We start from the raw sequence: 24,786 nt of genomic DNA, 5'->3' as shown, positions 1-24,786 counted from the left end.
GTCTGTGGGGAACTTCTGATAGAATGCGAAGAGGCCCCATGGGTTCTTGAGCGCGACGTCCGTCGCGAAGAGTGTTGAGACGTCGCTGGCGAGTGCCTTGACGTGGATCTGCTCTGTGTCACCATAATAGGAGAGACTCTGGATCCTAAACATCTCCTCAACGTCTATCTTTTACTCAACATCGAACGATCCCTCGACGTCGACTTTCTTGGCCTCGATGTCGAATATGACACCGGAGGGGATCTAGACCTCGACGTCGAACGTCCCCTCGATGCCGTCGGAGGTGATGATACCTGTCTCGATGTCGAACGCCACCTGGATGATGTCGACTGATAGGTATGCTTCGACGCTGGTCGCTGATGAACCTGCAACGGCGGAGCTTGACCCGACGTCGACAATCGCCTGGTTGACGCCGACGGAGATCTACGCTTCGACGTCAATCGCGGGTGACTGTGCGACGATGGAGCATGCCTCGATGTCGAATGCCGCCTCGACGGTGACGATGGGGACTTGTCGCTCGACGTTGTGCGAGCCCGCACCAAAGGAGATTGCTGCCACTACGCCGATCACCGCCTGGTTGACGTCGGCGGAGGTATCGACGTACCTGTAATTCTAGGCGAAGACCGGTCTTCTCTCAACGGCGATTCAAGATCCCGAGCCCAACGCCGATGGAGAGCACACAGGGATCTTACTTGTGGATGCGCTTTCCTTCTTCAGCGGTGACCTGCCTCTGGAGGAAGATCTTCTTCTCTCTGCCAGCCTATAGAGGCGAATCCTCTCTCTGTCCTTCAAGAGCTGGCAATGCTGGCAAGTGTGAGGATCATGATCAGAAGGCAAACATAAAATACAGAGCGAATGAGAGTCTGTTTTTACCTCCTTTTTGCCACAGGAGGGGCAAGGATCAAAAAGGGAAGGCATTTCTGTGTGGAAAACAATGCCCAAACCCTTCAAAAACAGTTAAAAAGTACTTCAACACTGAAAAAATGTTGAAGTAAAAAGGTTTTACCTCAAAGTGAGAGTAATTTCTGACAAAAATCAGACAGAAGTAGAGCTGTAGAGACCAGGGTCCTGTCAGAACGAGCCGGAAAGAACAACTGACCTAACTGTCACCCCTGAGGCATGATGGGAGCTAGGGGTCTTGACTGCCTTAAATCCACGGTGCCAGTTTATTGTTACTGTTTATGTGGGTTAGCTTTGCAGCTTTCTACACTTATGTTTCCTCTACAATGCAGCCTATGTGCTGACAATACTTTCACTTTCCTTGCAGGATTACCTTTTCTGCTGTATAATAAAGCAGTTTTCAAAGGGTTTCTTTCTCCCTGATTTTATTGGAATGTATGTTATGTGCAAAGATTTCTCTTGCAGCATTGTTCAGCATGTCTAGGGAAGGCTGCATTATTTGTTTTTATATATGTATATATACATATATGTAGAGCTACATATATGGTTTTCACATATATGATATGTGTTTACGGGGTCCCGCACATGGGCAGGAATATTCATGTGCTTATGACTATTGATGAGGATCCCCTGGAAGAGAACCGGATATTTCAGGATTTATTCAGCTGGCTGGTCAGGAGCCGAAGGAGCTCACGTCCTGTCGGCCATGCTGCTTGGCCACGCCCCCATTTGGAGATATTTGGGTGGGAGCGCGATGTGTTTACGGTGGGTGTCAAGCACCAGAGAGGTGTAGCGACTACTAAGCAGGACACAGGCTTCTGGGAAGGAGGGTAGGACTGTCCCTGAAACCGCCAGGTTCCCCTAACTTTTTCACACCCGATTGCCTGAGATCCCTTAGTCAACCATGCTGCATCAGGCACTTCCACTGAGGTAAAGTGATTCAAAACACTGGAGCGATAAACAACCAAAATGCCGCCGTACGGTGGGACTGCAAGCCAAAATAAGGAAGCAAGAGTAGGGAGTGCCACAGTGTATGTAAGAACCATAATATGTTTACAAGTAGAGAACTTGAGTTTTAAAAAAAATACTTTTTTACAACACCCCCCACCCCCAAACACTACAAATTCAATTACAGTCCCTCATGTGCAGAAAAGGAAAGTGTGGGAAAACAACAAGCATTACTGACCGCAGCCGTCTTACCGGCTCTGTGTCCAAAGTAAATAAAGAGGTGGGCGAGCTGGGCATAACAAAAGAAAGGCACACGACCACCAATGTTAAAGATAAAGCGCAACATGCTGCACTGCAAAAAAAACATAGAATGTTGATAAAGTAAAGTTCGGAGATGCGTGCACAACCAAACTAAGGAACACTTACACTAGAGTAGAGCATCCTCATAATAGCCCTCTATGCTGTAAAATTGTTGAATGATTCACCCAGCTTGAAGACTGTTGAATTTTGATCTGCGTCAAGGTGAGTTCCAAGGAAGGTAAATCGGAGTTGACTGCTTAATATTTTTAGGGATTGTTTCACTATCATGACGGCCAGGCAAGATAACAAGTTAAAATGAAGATTCTGTGCTACCAAACTAGACAAAACCTGTTGTATAATCTTTCATGGGGAAGGGTGATTGGCTAATTTTGATAGAGGTGCCTTTATCTCAGGATGTTGCTGGATTGGCAAGCACTCCCAACACCTTTGCCAAGATGATGCAGACAGCTGAATACAGTTTCGTAGCATAAGTAATTAACTATGCAGCACATTCTCCTGGGGTGCTACAACATCTACTGTAGTTGAAAGCACACTCAGGGAGCCAATGCGTTGCACTGTAAAAGAAAGCTGCAAATTCAGGGGCTTATTTATGGGATTTTGGCATAGGGCAGTGTAGCAAGGCACCTTGCTTCACTGCACTATGCCAAAGTGAAAGGGCAGGAATACCCTGTATTTATGCAATGGGGTGCATTCCTGTCCTCACCCTCACGGGTAAGTAGTGCGCTTTACAAATGCTATGATTGAGATCCTCGCAGGTAAGTGGTGTGCTTTACAAATAAAAATGCTATAATTGATACAAATGCTATGATTGATTGTCCTTTCTCCCTGCGCTGGCGCAGTTTCTGCAGCCTAGCAGGTGCATGCAGGATTGCTGTTGTGCAGGAAAGGACATCTTCCTGCACAAAAACAATCCTAAGAGGCATTTTCCTCTATGTCTGCTGCAGAAAGAGGGGAAAAAACAAGGAGAAATAAACATATTTCTCCTCGTTTCGCCTCACATTGGAAGGGATACGAATTTGGCGCTTCCCCAGGTTCACATCATTTTGTAAATCTGGGGCAGCGTCAAATTCCATGGGTGTTGCGTGGGAAAACCCACTGCAACGCCCATGGAATGACTCCCGGCAGCAGGATAAGGCAATGGAGGGATTTGGGTTGTATCACCTTACACAAGATTTATGAGGCTACTCAGAGCCACTCAGGGTGGCTTTGCATGGCTTCATAAATCTGATTCAGAGCCCTGTGTATCGTGTGTAGTACTTTACATGGTGCAAAAGTGACGCAAGGCTCTCATAAAGAAGCCCCACAGTGTACATAGATGCCTCCGTACACTCATAAGCCATTACTACTTGGACCGTTAGAAGCATTATGATGCACAAGTAGGAAAAATAATATATACATGACCAGCTTTTAAATAATGTTATAATATATTTTTGTGGTTATATATTCGACTTTGTAATCACTTCTGAAAAGCATGTTAATCTGTTAAAAGTCTAGTATTTACCAGCAGATACAGCCCCCCCAGGATTCTCTTTTGTATTTGCTTGCCACCAAATTACTTCCGTGGAGAGGAAAATTCTGGAAGTTAAGAATTTACACCTAAATAAAGGTAAATTGACCGAGGGGTGTGTCTGAAATAAACCCTGACTGTTTAGCAGAAGGTAAAGTCTTCGAAAAAGATCTTCCTGCAGTGATGCAATTGAGAAAAATATGAATTTCGCAGCTGAAATAATTCAGTAAAGCATGTCAATCCATGAAAGATACAAATGTTGGTCAATAACACGTACGCACAGTTATTTCTTATGCTGCATAAAGGAGGTGACTCTGGATTCTCTAGTTTGTACTTTTTTCAGAAATCTTTATTTTTTTTCAGAGGTCCAGTCAATTATAATCAAAGTAATTTACATTATATAAAAAACATACTGTACACAATTAAAAACCGTTGCATTAAAAAAGTGGTTAATCTGTATCAGTCTGGCTTTGTAAACTCTAAACATGTTGAGGCAGATGTATTAAAAAATATCGACACAGATTAGCAACAAAAGTTGCTGCATGATGTTGCACTAGGGGAAGGAGCAGTGCAAAGCTGTATCTACTCGTATATGTTGTTGCTGCACTTTCCCCAGCCCTGGACACAATCAGGATGCCTCGGCTCACGCACACTACTTTGCACCATAGTGATGTGTGAAGTCTAGCATAGGTTTTGAGATGGAAGGGTACCCTACATGTACAAAATAATATGCCTAGATAAAGTTTTAAATTTTTCACACGTTGGATGAGTGCTGTACAGTGCAGCACACATCCAATGTGTGACAAGTTAGGAGAAATTAAAAGATTTGTCATACTTGGCACCAGACAATTTATGATATGGCTTTGCATTAAAAACCATGGGTGGTAGTTTAGGAATGCCCATGTACCACCCAAGGGACCGTCCCTTTGATGCAAAGCAGCGCTAAGTGCTATTTGCATTACTTTAAGGGCAACTTAACAGCACAAAATTTAAGTTTTGCGCTGGAAAGTGAACACATTATTAATAGGGGTAGGCTGAATGTTTAATTCCCCCTGCGGAATTGGCAGAATTTGGGGACTCCTCGTCACTCTTGTAACGCAGAGTTCCAGCCAAAGCCCGCCAATTGCCGCATTTTGGAATTTTTTCCAGCGAGGCTCCAGAAATGCGAGCAAGATTTGGTGTTCCCTCGTGCATTTTTCTAACACAGGTGGTCATGGGCCGTCACTGTCAGAGGGCTGCTTCTTTGAGTAAATTTGCTGCCATTCAAGTAGATTTTCTGCTCGAGCAGCAACAAAATCAACTTAAATGGTTGTGCGCTCTTGCACACTGTGTGGTGCCGTTCACACTGATATTTCAGAGCTGCTCACTCTACTGGTGCTAAATTGCAGCACAACATGCATAATTTCCTCCTGTTGGCAGACGTCTAAGAATCTTGCAGAGTTTTTATGTAACTCTGCAAAATTCAGTGAGTTCTTTCTGCCCACCGGTAATTATTAACACTTAACCTCATTGTGTGGCGAAACAAAGTTTTGAAAATAAAAAACCTGCCCCTTGGAATGTATATTAGGCTTTTAAAATACCAGACACATAAGGCCAACAATGATTACTTAGATCTCATCTTGATATCTTCAATCACATGCACAAAAGTATTACTTTAATCAACCGTTCTGCTACCATACACATAACAAACAAATACATGTTAGTTTAAAAATCCATCAGAAGACATCTAAATTCACATTCTTGGGCTTAGTGAGTTTGTCCAACATGCCCTGACCAAGCTTTGCAGCAAACAGGGATATTATTTGATCATTTCCTGTCTTTAATGCCAAGTCATAGGCGGTCAGCCCTTTGTCATTCTTCTTTTTAATGTTTGCATTGCACCTGAAAAAGAAGAGTGAACAAAGATGAGTAACTTTTTTGATTTCTGAACAGTTCAGTGTTAGATATCATTTCTAAAATATTACCTAATACTTCATGTCATAGTTACTGCAAACAGAAGTATCTTTGATGTGCAAATTAAACTTTAACGTGTCTATGTGCTCTGCACTTGGAAAATGTCCAGAATAAAATGTCAAAATAAGACCTCCATCTATCCTTAGACCTGGTACAGTATCAGAAAGAACATGTTAACGGCCTTACTGGGTTCCATAATAGAGATAGTAGCTTTTATTATGCACGTATGTAGTTTGCTTTCTATACTCAGTCAACATGTAGCCTTCCAGTTGGCCGCAGTAATCAAAGACTACATGGGACTGCAATTCCACACTGAGAAATAGACAGAGTTCCTATTGGACTGCTGCATAAGCCCTTACTATCATGGTTTCGGTATTTGAGTGTGGAAAAAAACCCTTGGGAAATACAGAAGGCTAGGAATTTTCCACAATGCGGCTCAAGTTCGTCAGGTCAGAATAAGGGAGATTGCAGCAAGACTGCACATAACTGCCTTTCAGTGCTGCAAAACTGTGATCAGTAATTTTTCCTTGCACCAAATTGTGCAGGGAAATAAGGCAGGCGAGTGTGAAATTACCACACCACGTGCAACCAGAAACTGAAATAGTACTGTTGGTGCCCCATTTCCGATGTTGTGAATTTATCAAAAGGAGAGCTTTAGCTTTGTGTTCTGAAACTGCCTTAATAATTTTTTTTTATATATAAAAGGACATGTTACTTACCTTTGTTAATGCCTTAACTGGTCGAGAATCCATCTAACCTCAGATTTCTTACCTTAGAATATTCCCCAAGCATCAGACTGGATCCCAAAAATCTTGAGCAGTATTTCTGCATGCCATTAGATGACGGCGATCGGTGGCATAGTCATCAGCGCTGGTTGTGACGCATGCGATGCCTATATAGGTGCCACCCAACTGCGCTGACATCAGTTTCTTTTTGTGGCATTTCCGCACCAGAAGAGCAGAGCCACATTAGAGACCCGTTGGACTAGTGTGCAGACACTAGGGACCTACTAGATAGAATAAACTGTTTGCAGAAGCATGGAGGATCGGTAAGGAATATGCAGCTAGATAGAGTCTCTACTAGATAAGGCATTACTGAAGGTTAGTAACTTGTTTATATTATAGAGACTTCTAGCTGCAGATTCCACACATTAGAATAGGTACTCAAGCAAAATCTCCACAGTGGAGGATCTGCAAACAGGTTTAGGCCAGAAAGTCCTAGACAACCAAATGGGCAAAGTGCCCATCGCACTGGACCTGACTGTCAAGGCAGTAGTGTTTAGTAAACTGGCAGGGAAGCCCATGTAGCAGCCTAACAAATATCCAGGATGGGGACACCACCAGCTAATACAGTGGCTGCCTCCTTTGCTCTCGTGGAGTGAGCCAGCAAGCCCTCAGGGGGTTGCTTCATGGACAATGTGAAACAGATTTTAATGCAGAGCACAATCCAACTGGAGATGGTCCACTTTTGCACTGCATTCCCTTTCTTTGCTCCAGCGAACCTAACAAACAGTTGATTGCCCCCGTGGACTTTGGAACGATCAATGTTGAACGACAATGCTCTTTTTGGGTCCAGGAAATGGAGTATCTCCTCCTCTTTGGAAGGGTGTGGGGAGGAAGAAAGGTGGCAGTGTGATATTTTGGCTGGTGTTGAAAAGCATTACCACTTTTGGCAGGAAAGAGGCACAGGTACGGAGAATCAGTTTGTCTGGGAATGTGATGACCACTAAGATGACTGTTCTGATGGTCAGGAGATGTACAGAACAATTATGCATACGCTTGAATTGCTGACACATCAGAAATGTTAAAACCACATTGAGGTCCCATTGGGGCATATTAAAGGGTTTTGGAGGAAACGTGCTGAAGTTCTTTTATTAAACGATTTGCACACTGTTGACTAGAGCAGGGAAGGTTGATCCAGCAGCCATAAAAAAAGCCAAGGTGGCCTTTATCTGTGCCCAAAGCAAAGCCTTGCAGGCTAGAGATAAACAACAATACCTTGGACAAAGGTGCAGAGAGAGGATCAACATGCTTGTAAGTGCACCTAGCCACACACTTGTCCCAATGGTAGGTATATATGGTCGTAGTTAATGGATGCCTGGCTGCCAGAATGACTTCACAGACTTATGAAGGGAGTTCAAAGACTCAGCTGCTGCAGCAAAATGTCTGGCGGCATTGAAAATGAGTCTAAAAGTCCACATACCCTGACATTGCGCGTTCTTATCTGTGGTGAATAGATCTAACCAAGGTTCTCCTCATTCACGGAAGAGCCTTTGCACCACCTTCAGATGGAGATGCCATTCATGTTACGCGAGACATTGAGGGCTGAGTTTGTCCACCCTGGCATTCAGAGAGCCTACAAGGCGCTGTACGACCAGGAAGATATCCTGATGTTCCAGTCGTGTAGAGCCACCTAGCACAGAGTCCTTGACCCCTCCCCCATCCCCCTGCCCTGTTTGTTGCGTTATCAGTGAAAACCTGAACTAGCCTTCCCTTTATGAAAGGAAGAAGGCCTTCAATGCCACGCTGATCCCTCTCAATTCCAACATGTTGATGTGGAGTTGAGACTCCGCTGGAGATGAGTCCTCTGAGCGCCACCTCTCCCAGATGGCCAACTCAGAACGGACACATACTTCACCACTGTGAGCTTTGGGTGGGGAAGGGAGAAGGGTCTGCCGCTGACCCACTCATGGTTTGCCAGTCACTACTGCAGATCTTTTGCAGTACCCACCGAAATCTGGACTTGGTCAGAGGGATTCCCCTGATGCTGCGCCCACTGGGACTTCAGGTTCCCAGGGCAGAGCCCGCATATGCAGGAAAGCATAGATTACCAGCAGGATGCAAGAGGCGTGAGGATCAGCAGGCTCAGATTCCCTATTACCAAAAATGGAGGATAAAGGTTTAAACATTGTAATTATAGCCTTGATTTCCTAGACTCGCAGCTCAGGAGGATAGTCCCGAAACTGCACTTTGTCCAGAAAGGCCCAGATGAAAGGGAGTGTCTAAGAGGGAGTCAGGCGTGACTTTGGCACATAATAGTGAACCCCAGGGAATGCAGGATGTTTGCCATAGTCTAGAGGTAGGTGATGGCTGCCTGTAGCAAGCCCCCCCTTCAACAGCCAGTTGTTGAGGAAGACTGGAACCCCTGACCTCAGCAGAATGGGCTGCAACCACCACCATCACCTTTGTGAACACCCAAAGGGGGGCTGCTTAGGCCAAAGTGAGCACAGCAAAGTGAAAGTGCTTATGGCCCATTGTGTATTGCAGGTAACATCTGTGGCCCGGCAGTCTGGGTAAGTGAACATAGGCATCCTGCAAGTTTAACACTACCATCCAGACCCCAGGGTCCAGAGCAGACAGGACTAGAGTCAATGTGAGCATTTTAAATTTCTACTTTTTGAGGAAGTAGTTGAGAGGGCGCAGGTCTAGTATATGGTAGATGCCTCAGTCCTTTTTCAGCACCATAAAGTAGCCTAAATAGCAACCACAACCTACTCCTGATGTCAGCACCCTATTGATGGGTCCTTTGGCCAAAAGAGCCTGCACGTCTTGATGCAGCAGGAAGAGGTGGTCCTCCATCATCTGGTCTGATGAGAATGGCATGGGCTGCAGGGTTTCTATGAATGAGTGTGTGTATCCCCGCTTAATAACTTGAAGCACTAATTTGTCCGAAGTGATGGACAAACATTGAGGCAGGTAATGCTTGATCCTGCCACAGACCATTTGCCGGTGATGGTCAGAGGCCATATTAAAGGGGTTTGAAGGCTGCCACGGCCAGGGGAGGGTGGCACACTGGGCAAATCACTAGCCTAGGGTCCAACAGGGATTTTGGGAACTGCATCTGCAGCCACAAAAGGACTGGGAAGCCTGTTGTCCCTGGTGGCTGGGTGGGAATGGATATAGTTGGTAGCCCCTACCGTAGCCAGGAAGGGACAAAGGCTGAGTGGGGCTGCCCTAAGGCCATGGAGAGCACAAGCGACCGTGTGGTGGCCCTGCTGTCCTTAAAGCGCTCAAGCACCGAATCTGCCTTATCGTCATCAATGCGAGAGCCATCGAAGGACATGTCCAGAAGGGATTCCTGGACATTCCCTTAACACCCAGTAGACCTCAAACATGTTGTAGTGTAGTTCCTATTTTCCCAATAGGCTCTGCGCATTGGAATAACATAAACAGCAGTGTAGACGTAGGACTGAGGTCATCTAGGTCTCTACTGACTATGCTAAACTTAATTTAGGTTTGCGCCAGCTAGCTCAGAGGTCACTGGAAACTTTCTCGAATGAAGAGGGATGGATAACCTTCCCTGGCTCAGACAAGAAGGGATTCAGTTTCCGACAACCGCATAAACATGACAACTTTGCTCCCTCAGAATAAGAGTATATCTCTAGAGTCGTGTGAAAACAATAGACAGATATTTCACTGAGTCAGCAGGGCATACTTAGTTTCACCAGAATGCTGAGAAATAGAGAGACAGGCGTTTTCAATAAAAAGGTGTTATTTATTGAGCAGTCTTCCTTCTCATGCAAGAGAAATGAATTGCAACAATTGCAATACTTAAAGTAAAGGGCGTACAGTAAAAGTAGTATTATGAAATAGTACTGTAAAAGCATTGATACGGTTTCTTAGCCATATGATACTTTAAAATAGATAAAATATATACATACAGAAATATATTGACTAAAAGGCTCAACTGGTGCTTCTAACTACGCCTACCCCGGTGTACCTGACCTAAGCCTAATATGTGGGAAGGGACAAGTAAGTAGCGATGTTAAGTTAAGTTGGTTAAGATAATTTTGCCAAGAATCTGCATCAAGAATTCTCCTAAGGGTTTAGTCAGCTCCGTACCTTGGTAATAGAATGTGGGAGGTCTGGTATCTCTTTCCTCAGGACTCGATATCTCAGCAACCTGCAAGGGTAGGCTGGAAACACCGGAGCTGGATTTTCTCGGCTGGAGAAAAAGACAGCGTCTCTCTCAGTGCGTCAAACAGGAGGGGCGGCTTCCGCGGGCACTCGCATCAGCTGGGCTCTCGGGCAAGTAGATGGCCGCTCTGCTCCAAACCACCGTGTGTTTGCTTAAGGCAACTGTTGGTATTTTATACCTGAAATGTGCCGGGTTTGACGTAAGGTTGGACTTAAGACGTCACCAAGAACTAGCAGTTCTTGCAGGGCTTCAGGAGTTCTTGTTCAAATCAAAACAAAAGCAGGGGGGTTTTCCCGGGCTGCTGGAGGCTTGGTTTGTTTAAAGAACGCGTTGTGCTTTCTAGAAGTCGATGGGAGTAGCCGTGCTGTGCTTAGGATTGCATGGGCTATTACTGAATATGAATCTGATTCTTATGCCTTTGTCAGGACATTATTATTTATAACCTCACAAGAGCATTAACCGGGACTATCGAATTAGGGTCCTAGATAAGAACACGACAACCACTCCACGAATTGATGTCCATCATTACTAAAACTAAGCAATAGTAAACATTCAAAGGTGCATGTGTTTTTTCCGACCCACCCCAAAATACATATATCGCATTTGAAATGGTATACGGTAAATACACGAAAATGAGTATTTGTACTGTACACTTTTCAAGCAGTGTTATCATTCAGAGAAATGCATATATATATCATCTGAACGAATTGCAAAAATTACACATGAAATGGCTCTAAATACAGAAAAAAAGGTCGAGACCATTTCATCACACATTTATACAAATTTCTGTATATGTGCTAGAGGCTGAGGTAAAATATTGTCTCTAGTATCCTAAAATAGAAGCTCTGTTCTCTAGGGTCCACATCCAAATGATTCTCGTACAGGAATCCACTGCGACCATGATATATTTATAGTTGCCATCCCTTTGTAAGGGACCACAGTGGTCCAGGTAAACACATGCTAATGGTTTATCTGAGATTAGAAGGGGCATCTGTGCTGGTCGTTTTACTGTTGATGCTTTCATTCTTTGGCATATTTCGCATTCTAGAACATAGTTCTTAGTTTGCTTCTTAATACCCGGCCACCAATATCTTTGTAGCACTATATGCTTTTTTACCCCCAACTGCGGGTTGTGATGATCCGTCTGTATATATTATACATCCGTAATGATCCAGAGGGAGGACTTCAGCTGGCAGAGGACATTCATATCCAAAAATCAGTTGAGGAAGGGTAGAGGCAGTAGTGATAGAATCACCCTCCTGTACATAGTAAATAACCAAAGAGATTCTATCAATAAGAAAAAAGTGATTTATTTGTTTTATTATTTTATAAGTGAGAGCTCTGTGTCTAATGGAGGTGCTCTCTTCGTGGATTGTCGAAGGAGAGCACTATGTGCTTTTAAAATACCCCTCACACACTATGAATCCCATAGTGTCATGCTTCATCATAGGGGTCTTCCCGTCCCTCTACGGGGCGGGGCGTGCTACGACCTACGAGCTACGCGGGAGCACTTGAAAGGTGACAATAGGCTATGTGTGGTGTGGTGGTAGGGGTGAAAGGTGAGGGAGGGGACTTACTCAAGTGTGGTGATAATTCTGAAAAAGTTTAAAAATTCCCTGGCTAGTAGAAAAAAATAATTTATTCACTTCTCTGGCTGGGAACAGTAAAAAGGGGATTAAAAAGTAGTAAGATAGAGTGTGTTAACTACTTGGTCGACATGACATGTTTCATAAGCAGCCCCTACTGCTTATTCATCAGGACCTATAGTGATCCCTACCAATAATACTCAATTCTAAGTATGGAGATGTATGCCTAAAGTCCTATTCAAGGAGGCAAAAATCAGCCACCAAGAAATGCTTCTGGGCTTGAGTGGGCCCCTGGCGAAGCTTAGTGAAAAAAAGGGTGACCTAATCCGGTCCACTTTTTGTAAACGATGTTTGCCCCGTGAGTCTGCGTCTTTAGGGTTTTCAAAACGCCGGTTTAGTGACCGTTTTCGAGTGAAAACCCTAAAGACGCAGACTCACTGGGCAAACATCGTTTACAAAAAGTGGACCGGATTAGGTCACCCTTTTTTTCACTAAGCTTCGCCAGGGGCCCACTCAAGCCCAGAAGCATTTCTTGGTGGCTGATTTTTGCCTCCTTGAATAGGACTTTAGGCATACATCTCCATACTTAGAATTGAGTATTATTGGTAGGGATCACTATAGGTCCTGATGAATAAGCAGTAGGGGCTGCTTATGAAACATGTCATGTCGACCAAGTAGTTAACACACTCTATCTTACTACTTTTTAATCCCCTTTTTACTGTTCCCAGCCAGAGAAGTGAATAAATTATTTTTTTCTACTAGCCAGGGAATTTTTAAACTTTTTCAGAATTATCACCACACTTGAGTAAGTCCCCTCCCTCACCTTTCACCCCTACCACCACACCACACATAGCCTATTGTCACCTTTCAAGTGCTCCCGCGTAGCTCGTAGGTCGTAGCACGCCCCGCCCCGTAGAGGGACGGGAAGACCCCTATGATGAAGCATGACACTATGGGATTCATAGTGTGTTAGGGGTATTTTAAAAGCACATAGTGCTCTCCTTCGACAATCCACGAAGAGAGCACCTCCATTAGACACAGAGCTCTCACTTATAAAATAATAAAACAAATAAATCACTTTTTTCTTATTGAGAGGACATTCATATTCATATTGCAGAAATTCTTGTGTTTTTAAATTAGGATCAAATTTGTATACTACGTCTGTAGCAGCAAGAGAATTAACCCATTGTATCCATCTCGGATGTAATGCTTTGGCATTTTGTATGCTTGCTTTTGTCACTGCTTCTAAGGCAGGTATCGGTGTAACGATTATTATTCGTTTACCTTGTGCTAGGGCTCTTTCTTTTGCTACAGCAGTTTGAACCGCAGTTAGAATTTTCTCTATGGAGCTGAATTTCATTTCAGCTTGAGTGTACAAATGTGATTTGTAAGCTATAGGTACCGTTACTCCCTCATTAGAGGTCAGGTATGTGAATCCGCATCTTCCTGGGATGACTCGGATTACAAGATTGCGTGTGTTCTCACGTGTTTGCAATTTTGTTTTAGTTAACATGTCTGTTTGTAGTGATCTCAAAATTTCTGTGTGTTTCTGAGTCCAATTGGTTTGTTTGAAATCTGGTTTTATTAATTCATAGAGAGGTTTAACCCTCTCAGCATAATTTAGAATGTATGTTCTTCCGAAATTCAGGAAACCTAGTAGTGATTGTAAATTCTTCAGCGTTTTTGGAGCTTGGAGTATAGCACATTTCTCTAAGAAATTGTCTGCCAGGCTTTTGCCTTCACTTGATAATTCATAACCTAAAAATAGGACAGTTAGATGGGCAATTCGTGACTTTTTAAAGTTGAATTTGTAACCCTCTGAGGCGAGTCCAAGTATTATGGTGTTCACCCTTTTTAAGTGAGTCTCCAAGTCATCGTCTGTGAGATAGAGGTCATCGACATATGATAATGCTTCATCATCATATATTTGTAGTAACTCTGTTACCCTTGCTGAAAATAATCCCGGGCTATTCTTGAATCCCTTTGGGAGTCGGCAAAATTGTTTTTGCGACACAAATATTGAGAAAGCGTTCAAATACCTGCTTTCTGGTGCAATGTTTTGACAGAAGAATCCATTGGAGATGTCTAGTGTCGTTTTATATTTTTTGCACACAATGTTATTCATTAGTGCTGCACTATGTGAGTTTTGTACTGCAAATGTTTTACAACAGGAGTTAAGGTGTCTGTAGTCCGAAACTAGACGATACGAATTGTCTGGCTTGGAGACATGAAACAAAGGATTAATCATTTGAGAGGTGCATGTTTCGATCACCCCTTGGTACTCAAGTTGATCTAAGATTTTCCTGACTTGTTTTTTTAGCTTCTTGTTTAACTGGGTACTGCCTTTGTGCAGTGGGCTGATTTTTTAACTGGATCTTGTGATGAGGTGAGTCCTCATCCCATCCTACATGATTTTTGTACAAAGCAGGAGCTTGGGCTACTGCCCATTTTCTTGCATAAGTATATTTTTTATGAATCGGGATATAATTCGAGAAGGCAGGCATAATCATTTCTTCGCCATGAGGGCACTCCCTGACAAACTCTGGTGGCCAGTCTTTCTCAGCTAACAGAATGTCATAGCCTTTTGAAAATGTTTCCCAAAAGAGACTTTTTATTTTCCTGGTTTTATCTCCCTCTATACGTAATGGTATTTCATATAGCTTATGGGGCACACTAACTCGTGTGTCTGCAGTTTCCACCTGAATGTATTCATTCATGTCCACTGTCTCCAGAAGATTCATCAGGGTCTTGTGAGCTATGGTCACTTCGGCTCCGATGTCTAGCATTGTCTGTGCCCACTCTCCGTTTTTCAGCTGTGTCCTCAGGATCCTCGGCATCTTTAATCTTAATACTTGCTACCTTCTTTCTGGGAAATTGTAATTTTTTACTTTGATGAGCAGATTCCTTGTCTTTGGACTTGGCGTGCTCTTCTCTGTGTTCTGACCGTCCTCTTCTTTTCGATTTCTGTGAGGAAGATCGAGAAGGATTCAGTGAGAATGATCTAGCGGGACGTGAATCAACATCTTGATATCTGTCTGGTTTTGTTATTTTATCCCTATCTCTAAGGTTGTATCTTTTTTCAGAGGGTTCCCTTTGGGGAGACTTGTCTTCTTGGCCTGGAGATCTCTCTCTACGCTGAGGAGACCTTCCTCTGGACTGGAAACGTTTTTCCCTGGGAATGGTTTGTTTATTACCTTCCCAACTCTTTTTTGGAGTTTTTAAATTATTTTTAACAAATGTTTTTTCAGGATTTTCAGTTAGTTGGGGTTTTATCGGTTTCCCACCCAAACTATCTCTTCCTAGCTCTTGATAGGATTTTTCTATAATTCTGGCAAGTTCCAATGGTTGGGCTGTTATGTCTGTTTCCTTCAGTTTCTGGCGGATCGCCACAGATGCTGCTTCACCTTTTATGTTGACTAATAATATAGCCGAGACCAGCTTGAAGTCTTTTAGTAATTTCATACCCAGAGTTAAAGCTGGTTCTGGACCGTATTCATTTTGAATCTGTCTTAATACATCTGGTATGACCGCTATAGACGGGACACCGTGTGTTTTTGTGTAGATGGAAGCAAAGACTGTGCCCCAAGTGTCACAGTCCTCCACATGTGGTGCGATCCCCATCGGGAGGCAGATAGTCAGAATTCTGTGTTTCTCAGTAGGAGTAGTATCCGGGAATACTGCCTCTATTTGAGTAATTTTCTGTGCTAACCAGAATGGGATTTGTTCCCGTTTTATGGGTACTTTACCAAGACATGATTGTATGTTCTGTGGTGTGATTTTGTTTAAGTTCCCCTGGTGGGGGGTCTGCTGATGAGTGTTAATTGTCGGTTGGACTATAGAAATCCGCATGACATATAGGACTAATGGTCTATGTATTTTAATTAAGAGTTTTAGCTGAGCTGAAAGTTCAGGAACTGACATTTTATCAATGTCTGGGTGTGGTGTGTAGCTGGCTAGAACCGGCCACGTTGCTCCTGGTCTACTTAGTAGACCGAGCCTGGTGATGTGATTATTATGTTTTAGGGCGCCTTTAAACCAGAGCAGGTGCTCTTGGTATTTTAGTGGAATTTCAATCTTCTCGAAAGGAGTGTATTCATCCGGGGGTTCCTCTATTTTGTAATAGTGGAAGTCTTTTGTCGTAGCGTGTGCTGCTGGAAAGTGTATCCATGAATAGAATACCTCTGTCTGCCGATATTCGTGTGCCTCTATCACGAATATGACTGTACCACCTCGCGGTGTCAGGCCATTTTCTATAAGTTTTAGAGTTATAGTTCTTCTTAAATTGGCCGGAATAAGTATAGCATTTGGTTCGGTTTCATGAAGACTTGTGTCTTCCTCTAAGACTTGAGCTGCTATTCTTAATCGCTCCCTTTCTTCGTCACTTTCTGTCATTTTAACTGACTGAAAGTTTTCTGTTGCAGATCGAGTTTCAAGGAAACAAAGATTAGGTGCACAATATTTTGGAACACTGTATCCTTCAACGTTGATCAAAACCAGAAACTAATACATAGGATTCTCATCCTACTAAGTTCCCGCGGATATTAACCTTTCACCCACTCCACACATCTATGGGAGTTTTTACTGGAAAAGGGTTCTGTGTGAAACAGCACGACTGAGTTACTCTATTGTCTTGCGTTAGATTATCGCCTTACCAAACGTTGGGCGCCATGTAGTGTAGTTCCTATTTTCCCAATAGGCTCTGCGCATTGGAATAACAAACAGCAGTGTAGACGTAGGACTGAGGTCATCTAGGTCTCTACTGACTATGCTAAACCTAATTTAGGTTTGCACCAGCTAGCTCAGAGGTCACTGGAAACTTTCTCGAATGAAGAGGGATGGATAACCTTCCCTGGCTCAGACAAGAAGTGATTCAGTTTCCGACAACCTCATAAACAGGACTACTTTGCTCCCTCAGAATAAGAGTATATCTCTAGAGTCGTGTGAAAACAATAGACAGATATTTCACCCAGTCAGCAGTGCATACTTAGTTTCACCAGAATGCAGAGAAATAGAGAGACGGGCATTTTCAATAAAAAGGTGTTATTTATTGAGCAGTCTTCCTTCTCATGCAAGAGAAATGAATTGCCACAATTGCAATACTTAAAGTAAAGTAAAGTGCGTACAGTAAAAGTAGTATTATGAAATAATACTGTAAAGGCATTGATACGGTTTCTTAGCCATATGATACTTTAAAATGGATAAAATATATACATACAGAAATATATTGACTAAAAGGCTCAACTGGTGCTTCTAACTACGCCTACCCCGGTGTACCGGACCTAAGCCTAATACGTGGGAAGGGACAAGTAAGTGGCGATGTTAAGTTAAGTTGGTTAAGATAACTTTGCCAAGAATCTGCATCAAGAATTCTCCTAAGGGTTTAGTCAGCTCCGTACCTTGGTAATAGAATGTGGGAGGTCTGGTATCTCTTTCCTCAGGACTCGATATCCCAGCAACCTGCAAGGGTAGGCTGGAAACACCGGAGCTGGATTTTCTCGGCTGGAGAAAAAGACAGCGTCTCTCTCAGTGCGTCAAACAGGAGGGGCGGCTTCCGCCGGCACTCGCATCAGCTGGGCTCTCGAGCAAGTAGATGGCCGCTCTGCTCCAAACCACCGTGTGCTTGCTTAAGGCAACTGTTGGTATTTTATACCTGAAAGGTGCCGGGTTTGACGTAAGGTTGGACTTAAGACGTCACCAAGAACTGACAGTTCTTGCAGGACTTCAGGAGTTCTTGTTCAAATCAAAACAAAAGCAGGGGGGGTTTTCCCGGGCTGCTGGAGGCTTGGTTTGTTTAAAGAACGCGTTGTGCTTTCTAGGAGTCGATGGGAGTAGCCGTGCTGTGCTTAGGATTGCATGGGCTATTACTGAATATGAATCTGATTCTTATGCCTTTGTCAGGACATTATTGATTATAACCTCACAAGGGCATAAATCGGGACTATTGAATTAGGGTCCTAGATAAGAACACGACACCCACTCCACGAATTGATGTCCATCATTACTAAAACTAAGCAATATTAAACATTCAAAAGTGCATGTGTTTTTTTCCAACCCACCCCAAAATACATATATCGCATTTGAAATGGTATACAGTAAATACACGAAAATTAGTATTTGTACTGTACACTTTTCAAGCAGTGTTATCATTCAGAGAAATGCATATATATATATAATCTGAACGAATTGCAAAAATTACACATGAAATGGCTCTAAATACAGAAAAAAAGGTCGAGACCATTTCATCACATATTTATACAAATTTCTGTATATGTGCTAGAGGCTGAGGTAAAATATTGTCTCTAGTATCCTAAAATAGAAGCTCTGTTCTCTAAGAATAGTTCTACTTTAAGCAGAGTACCATGTGCCAAAAAAAAGGTAAATATTTTGAAAAATTGGGCAAAAATAATTTCGCTTTCAGGGGAAACGTCCCAAATATTTTCTGTAGCTTTGTTTATCAAAAACTGAAGGCCGAATTCAGAGTTCAGGGAACGCTGTGTGCTCATTGTTTTTATTAAGAGTTATTCTTGTTGATTGGAGAGAACATTATATCAGACAGACCTGCAAAAAATTGGTCTACCACATCAGGTGAAAGTTCGACCAAGTAAGAAAATGCTGCAACAGTGCAATTTTCTGTGTGAGTGCTATCATCGATGGTTGGATCAGCAATGCTCACAGAAGGCTGTACCTGTTCGGTGCTGCTTTCCTCTCTTACCTCACCGCCACTTACTCGTAGTGGTGAAGTCTCAACGAATGCCGTCATCAGAATCGGTAGCCGCTGGGGACAACACAATGCATGAGTCGTTACAGGACCTAGCAAAGTAACGATATCCATTGGTACTGCTGATTGTAGTGTAAGACAGATGTCCAACACGCATTCTTCTCCGCATAGCAGACATCGAAGCACAGGTATGATGCAATCTTGCCAGATCTGTCTGAATGAAAGAAACCAGGTTGTACTCAGATCTCTTAGTCGGGCCAATCCGAGGACCTTAGTTATACGGTCTCGGTATCGTATTGCTAGGATCGTTTCTTCCATTGTTGCTAGAGTCTTGCCTGTGGATTGGCTTGCCATATAGGTGCAGAAAGAGCAAAATTAAAATTCCTGCCACAAGTCCCAAGATTAAGGGTAGGCCGCCAAAGACAGAATGGACAAAATTCGGGAAGATGCCCAGAACTGTTTCAAAGGGTGCTAACAGTCCCGAAAAAATTGTCTTAAATACATGTTCGATGCCACTGGTATCAGACATGTTTAAGATTTGGCTTAACACTTCTACGAAATGTAAGGGGCAATTTGTTGATAAAAGGGTATGTATCTCTGCTGCTGTCCTTGCAACTTGCAGATCATATGTTTCTTTTGATGACGTTAAAGGCACAGTTGTTTGTAAAAGAATAGACTTCATTCTGCTTAAAGTATCAATTCGAATAGAAGAGATATTCAACCAAGGCCATATCTGGATTGCTGTGTGGATACAATACTTGCATACAGCAAATGGCCCTGGAAGTTACAGTTGTCAGATAGGCTTTTCCTGGCAGCATGCCACAACAGCTGTGGTCATTTATTAAAATGTAACACCATTAGAAAGTGGTCTAAAAATGGCTCTATCTGTTTTGCAGGCTTGCCATGCAGGTGACATGAAAGGTTGTTTGAAGACCTTTCGCAGGCTCCATGCAAATTAACACCCTGACACAGAAGTGTACCGCTTAGTGATTTTTTTACAATTTTTACCACTAAGAAATACCTCCTTGTTTCCTTCACTATAACATCTGTGTGTATAAGGTAAATCCCAGGTTGATTTGATGTATTCTTTACCCAACCTTTCATACTGGCCTGCTGGTATATACTCTTGAGCGTAATTAAACTGGAAAGTTGTTATCGGAATTGTAATCGTTCCATGTATTATCCATTCAATGACAGGTCTTTCTGACATTGTCAATGGTAATCTCTTGAGTTTTTCAATGCTCAGGATTGTATAATCTGCTCCTTTTTGTGCCAAACTGATTTGTTTATCAGTAAGGTTAAAGAGACCGAATAATGACGTTGTGTTGATTAAACGCCATGGTACGTAGCCTGAATGCAGATTTTGCAACGTCCATCCAAGCTGTACAATAGAACATAATTGAGACTGACCATGTTGTAGCATTAGTAAATCCTGCTTCATTATATCTAAGGCAGACGATAAAATACTGTCCAGTGAATATATTCTGGAAGACAGTCGTTAACCCATTGTCCACAACAGAAAGTGATTTTTCCAAATGAATACGATCAATTTCTCGTATTTTTTCTGCTGTCTCAATTTGCATTATTTTCCATGCTTCATTGTATGCAGCGTATATACCGGCTGCTATGAAACGTTTTTGACGCTGTTTGCGTGGTCCCATTAAGAATTCACGCAAGTCAGCACCGACTTTAAGTAAAGTCAAGTGTTGCTTAATTTCAGCCAGTGTGGATTTCTGTAGCCACTCAAGGCATAGTTTCCCTACACTGTATGGTGTAACTATCCCTGGATGTTGTCTCTGGGAATATCTAGGGTCTGGTCTGGTCATTATGAACCCCTGTGTTTTGTTCAGGAATCTATCTTGACAGTTATTCGTGTCTGTTGGCCAGATCAACCACTTTTTCCAATCAGTATGTGTTCTGTTTTGGTATAAAATATTAGAAACGTCTATCTCCACATCAGTAGTGCTGTCACTATCAGGCATGGGTTTTGGAATAGACGGTGTGTTCATGTCTTTTATCTTAGCAAGGCCAAGACAAGTAGTTTGTTGAATTGTGTCATTCAAGAAAATAATTTATTCTGGGATCATGCAGGCCCTAAACAGTGCTTCTAGGCCTTGTACTTGCCAATCTATGGAACCCCAGATTGTTTTTGTTTCAATGGTGTTTTTCCAAATTTCGAAACCTAATGTAAACATTCTGTCATAAAATGTTTCTGAATAAATCAATTTAGTATTTGTCAACATTGTTTTCATTCCTGTTCTATTTGACATTTTAAAATAAAACGTTCTTGGGTCACTGTTATTAAGTCCTGAGAAGTATTGGAATTTATCAGAAAACTTTTTTGAACTGCCTTTTGGTGGAGTAGGACAGTGTTCCCACTGGTTAAAAGATAAAACATTTCTAGGCTGAGCACTTTTATGCAAATAGTGATCACCATAATGGTTGTAGCAGTAAAGCTCTTCATAATTGGATGAACCCTGCAAGTAATCTTGTTCTGTAAATTTTGCTGACATTACTAAATCTGACATCATATTATTAATGTTTTCAAAGTCCCAGTCATCAGAAAAGGTACTAGGTGTCACAAAATCACTTAATGAAATCTTGAGCTGGTGGGGATACTTTAAAAGCTCGATCGGGACCAAAATTTCATAATCAGTTCTGTCCCATGCTACCTCACCGGGTATTGGAATGGCTGTGATGTTTACTGATGACAGTTCTCTTTTCTCGATGTGAGAAGATGTGTGTGGCTTTAGGACCAAGTTTATGTTCTGACTTGCTGTGTCCATTGTACTATATTTTCCTTCAATGAATCTTCCCAAACATATAACCATGATGAGCCAAAGCAGGAAGAAAAGTACACCTAACATAATCCAAAATTCAATCCATGGTGAAATTAGGTTAGTCTTTTTCAGTTGGTGGAAAAGTTCAATTACTTTGTTTTTAAAACTTTGTGTTGGAGGCGTTTCTTCATGTTCGCTTGGGTCTTCAGAGAAATTGTTGAAGTTGATGAAGTAGCCTGATGCAGCTCTATCAATTGTAGGAATTGCTTCCGGATTTTCATTTGCTTTTGCATTGTTCTTGGTTTCATTAGAATAGTCTGAGGCTACATCATTGTAGATTGGTGTTTCTTGACAAACTGTTATTATTTGGGTTTCAAGAGGCACCACTTCCATAGCATTATTCCACAGTCCTTTTTTAGTCATTGCTGATTTCTCCAATTTGATTAGTCTCTCAGCATGAGCCTCTTGGATTGTAGCAAACTTTGGTATTCTGCTATTTCTTGGGAGTCCACTGGGCCTACAACTTATTATTGGCCACATGATTGTGGTTTTACCAGGTCGATGGATACAACTCGGTTCTCCTTTTTACCAGCAAGGGGCGGTAGTACTACTGATCTTGTTCCGTTGATAGCTAAGACAGGTACTGCTTTTCTGTATGAAGGCCCAAATTCCTTCTTTACCGCGATCTTTTCTCTGACTAGATCCCCAATCTTTGGAATCCAGACAGGTCTTGCTGGGACAGGTGGTTTTTCTTCAGTGGATGTCGACTGTTGTTTCAACTTTATGTTACTCAGGTTTTTTCTTTTTTCATTTAGATCCTGTAAAATAGCCAAACGATCTTTGATATCAAAGCTTTTTTCTTCTACCACTGAAGTGTGACTATCTAAGTCCTGAATAAGCATTCTAGTTCCGAACAATAGTTCGTATGGAGTGAGACCTTTTAGAGAGTTTCTTGGCAGATTATTAAGACTACGTTGGACACTTGTTAAAAGTTTGACCCACCCATCACCCAAACCTAATACCCTCGCCGTTATAGATTGCTTTATGTCCCGTTTTTTTCTTTCCACAACCGCATTTCCCTCAGGATGGAAGGGAGAAGAATACCGCAATGCAATGCCCATACTGTTCATGGCATCTTTGTAAGCTCGAGAGCTAAACGCAGGACCCTAATCAGAATGTAGCATGCCAATTGCGTATGTGCCGATAAAGACTCGAAAATCTTTTATAACAGTTCTGGCGTCAGCCGAGCGCTGGGGCCACATCCAAATGAATCTCGTACAGGAATCCACTGCGACCATGATATATTTATAGTTGCCATCCCTTTGTAAGGGACCACAATGGTCCAGGTAAACACATGCTAAGGGTTTATCTGAGATTAGAAGGGGCATCTGTGCTGGTCGTTTTACTGTTGATACTTTCATTCTTTGGCATATTTCGCATTCTAGAACATAGTTCTTAGTTTGCTTCCTAATACCCGGCCACCAATATCTCTGTTTTAATAATGATGTTGTGGCGGAAATACCAGCATGTACAGATGCTAACCCTTCGTGTGCCGCTGAAATTAGTCCTAATCTGTGTTCTATGTTTGGAATCGCTCTATCCCCCACTCCAGGCATTCGAGCAAATGGAACATTATTTGCATCAGTTATGTATGAGTACTTTACTGGAAAGCCTTTCGGAGTGTTTTTCTGTCATCTTTTACTGACACACTGACAGCTTGTAGTATGTCGCTGTCTATTTTTGTTTTTGACCGGGTGATAGCAGCTACGGAAGCCGTCCGCACAGCTGCCTTCGCGGCTTCGTCAGCCAATGAATTCCCTGCAATGTGAACGCCACCACGTTGATGACTCAGTGTGTGTATCACGTGAGTCTTTCGTAGTTCTTTCTGTAAAAGAACTATTTGTTCCCAAAGCATTTTATGCTTGATTGTGCCACCTTTTGCATCTTTGAAGCCACTTTGAACCCAGTTCTGCAAGTATTCATTATAAGACTGAACGCAATAATATGAATCGCACACTCTTAGTGTGGGGAATTCGCGATCGGTATTTTCAAGCGCCATCTTAAATGCTAGTAGTTCAGCTCGCTGAGCTGTACAATCTCCTAGAGATTGAGTTTTAGTGACCGTTGGTCTAAATTTCCCTTTATGCCATCGACCTTTAACGATCGCGCATGTAGCACTATATGATTGTTTACCCCGAACTGCGGGTTGTGCTGATCCGTCTGTATATATTATACATCCGTAATGATCCAGAGGCAGGACTTCAGCTGGCAGAGGACACTCATATTCATATTGCAGAAATTCTTGTGTTTTTAAATTAGGATCAAATTTGTATACTACGTCTGTAGCAGCAAGAGAATTAACCCATTGTATCCATCTCGGATGTAATGCTTTGGTGTTTGGTATGCTTGCTTTTGTCACTGCTTCTAAGGCAGGTATCGGTGTAATGATTATTATTCGTTTACCTTAGGCTAGGGCTCTTTCTTTTGCTACAGCAGTTTGAACCGCAGTTAGAATTTTCTCTGTGGAGCTGAATTTCATTTCAGCTTGAGTGTACAAATGTGATTTGTAAGCTATAGGTACCGTTACTCCCTTATTAGAGGTCAGGTATGTGAATCCGCATCTTCCTGGGATGACTCGGATTACAAGATTGCGTGTGTTCTCACGTGTTTGCAATTTTGTTTTAGTTAACATGTCTGTTTGTAGTGATCTCAAAATTTCTGTGTGTTTCTGAGTCCAATTGGTTTGTTTGAAATCTGGTTTTATTAATTCAAAGAGAGGTTTAACCCTCCCAGCATAATTTAGAATGTATGTTCTTCCGAAATTCAGGAAACCTAGTAGTGATTGTAAATTCTTCAGCGTTTTTGGAGCTTGGAGTATAGCACATTTCTCTAAGAAATTGTCTGCCAGGCTTTTGCCTTCACTTGATAATTCATAACCTAAAAATAGGACAGTTAGATGGGAAATTCGTGACTTTTTAAAGGTGAATTTGTAACCCTCTGAGGCGAGTCCAAGTATTATGGTGTTCACCCTTTTTAAGTGAGTCTCCAAGTCATCGTCTGTGAGATAGATGTCATCGACATATGATAATGCTTCATCATCATATATTTGTAGAACCTCTGTTACCCTTGCTGAGAATAATCCCGGGCTATTCTTGA

At 42.4% G+C, this 24,786-nt stretch overlaps 1 protein-coding gene across 1 annotated transcript in view; it reads right to left on the bottom strand.

Moving 5' to 3' along the window:
* Positions 1-4,016: 4,016 nt before the first annotated feature.
* DZANK1 (double zinc ribbon and ankyrin repeat domains 1) overlaps positions 4,017-24,786 on the bottom strand; it is a 1,079,146-nt gene continuing 1,058,376 nt past the window's right edge. Inside the window, exon 21 of the mRNA XM_086926915.1 lies at positions 4,017-5,557. Coding sequence (XP_086783041.1) covers positions 5,392-5,557 — 166 coding nt within the window. The 3' untranslated portion in view covers positions 4,017-5,391. The remainder of the gene's footprint in view (positions 5,558-24,786) is intronic.

The sequence above is a fragment of the Lissotriton vulgaris genome, chromosome 6 (assembly GCF_964263255.1).
Source record: "Lissotriton vulgaris chromosome 6, aLisVul1.2, whole genome shotgun sequence".
In the NCBI taxonomy this organism is placed as follows: domain Eukaryota; kingdom Metazoa; phylum Chordata; class Amphibia; order Caudata; family Salamandridae; genus Lissotriton; species Lissotriton vulgaris.
Note: the sequence above shows the minus strand (reverse complement) of the source record. Positions and strands in the feature narration are given on the sequence as shown.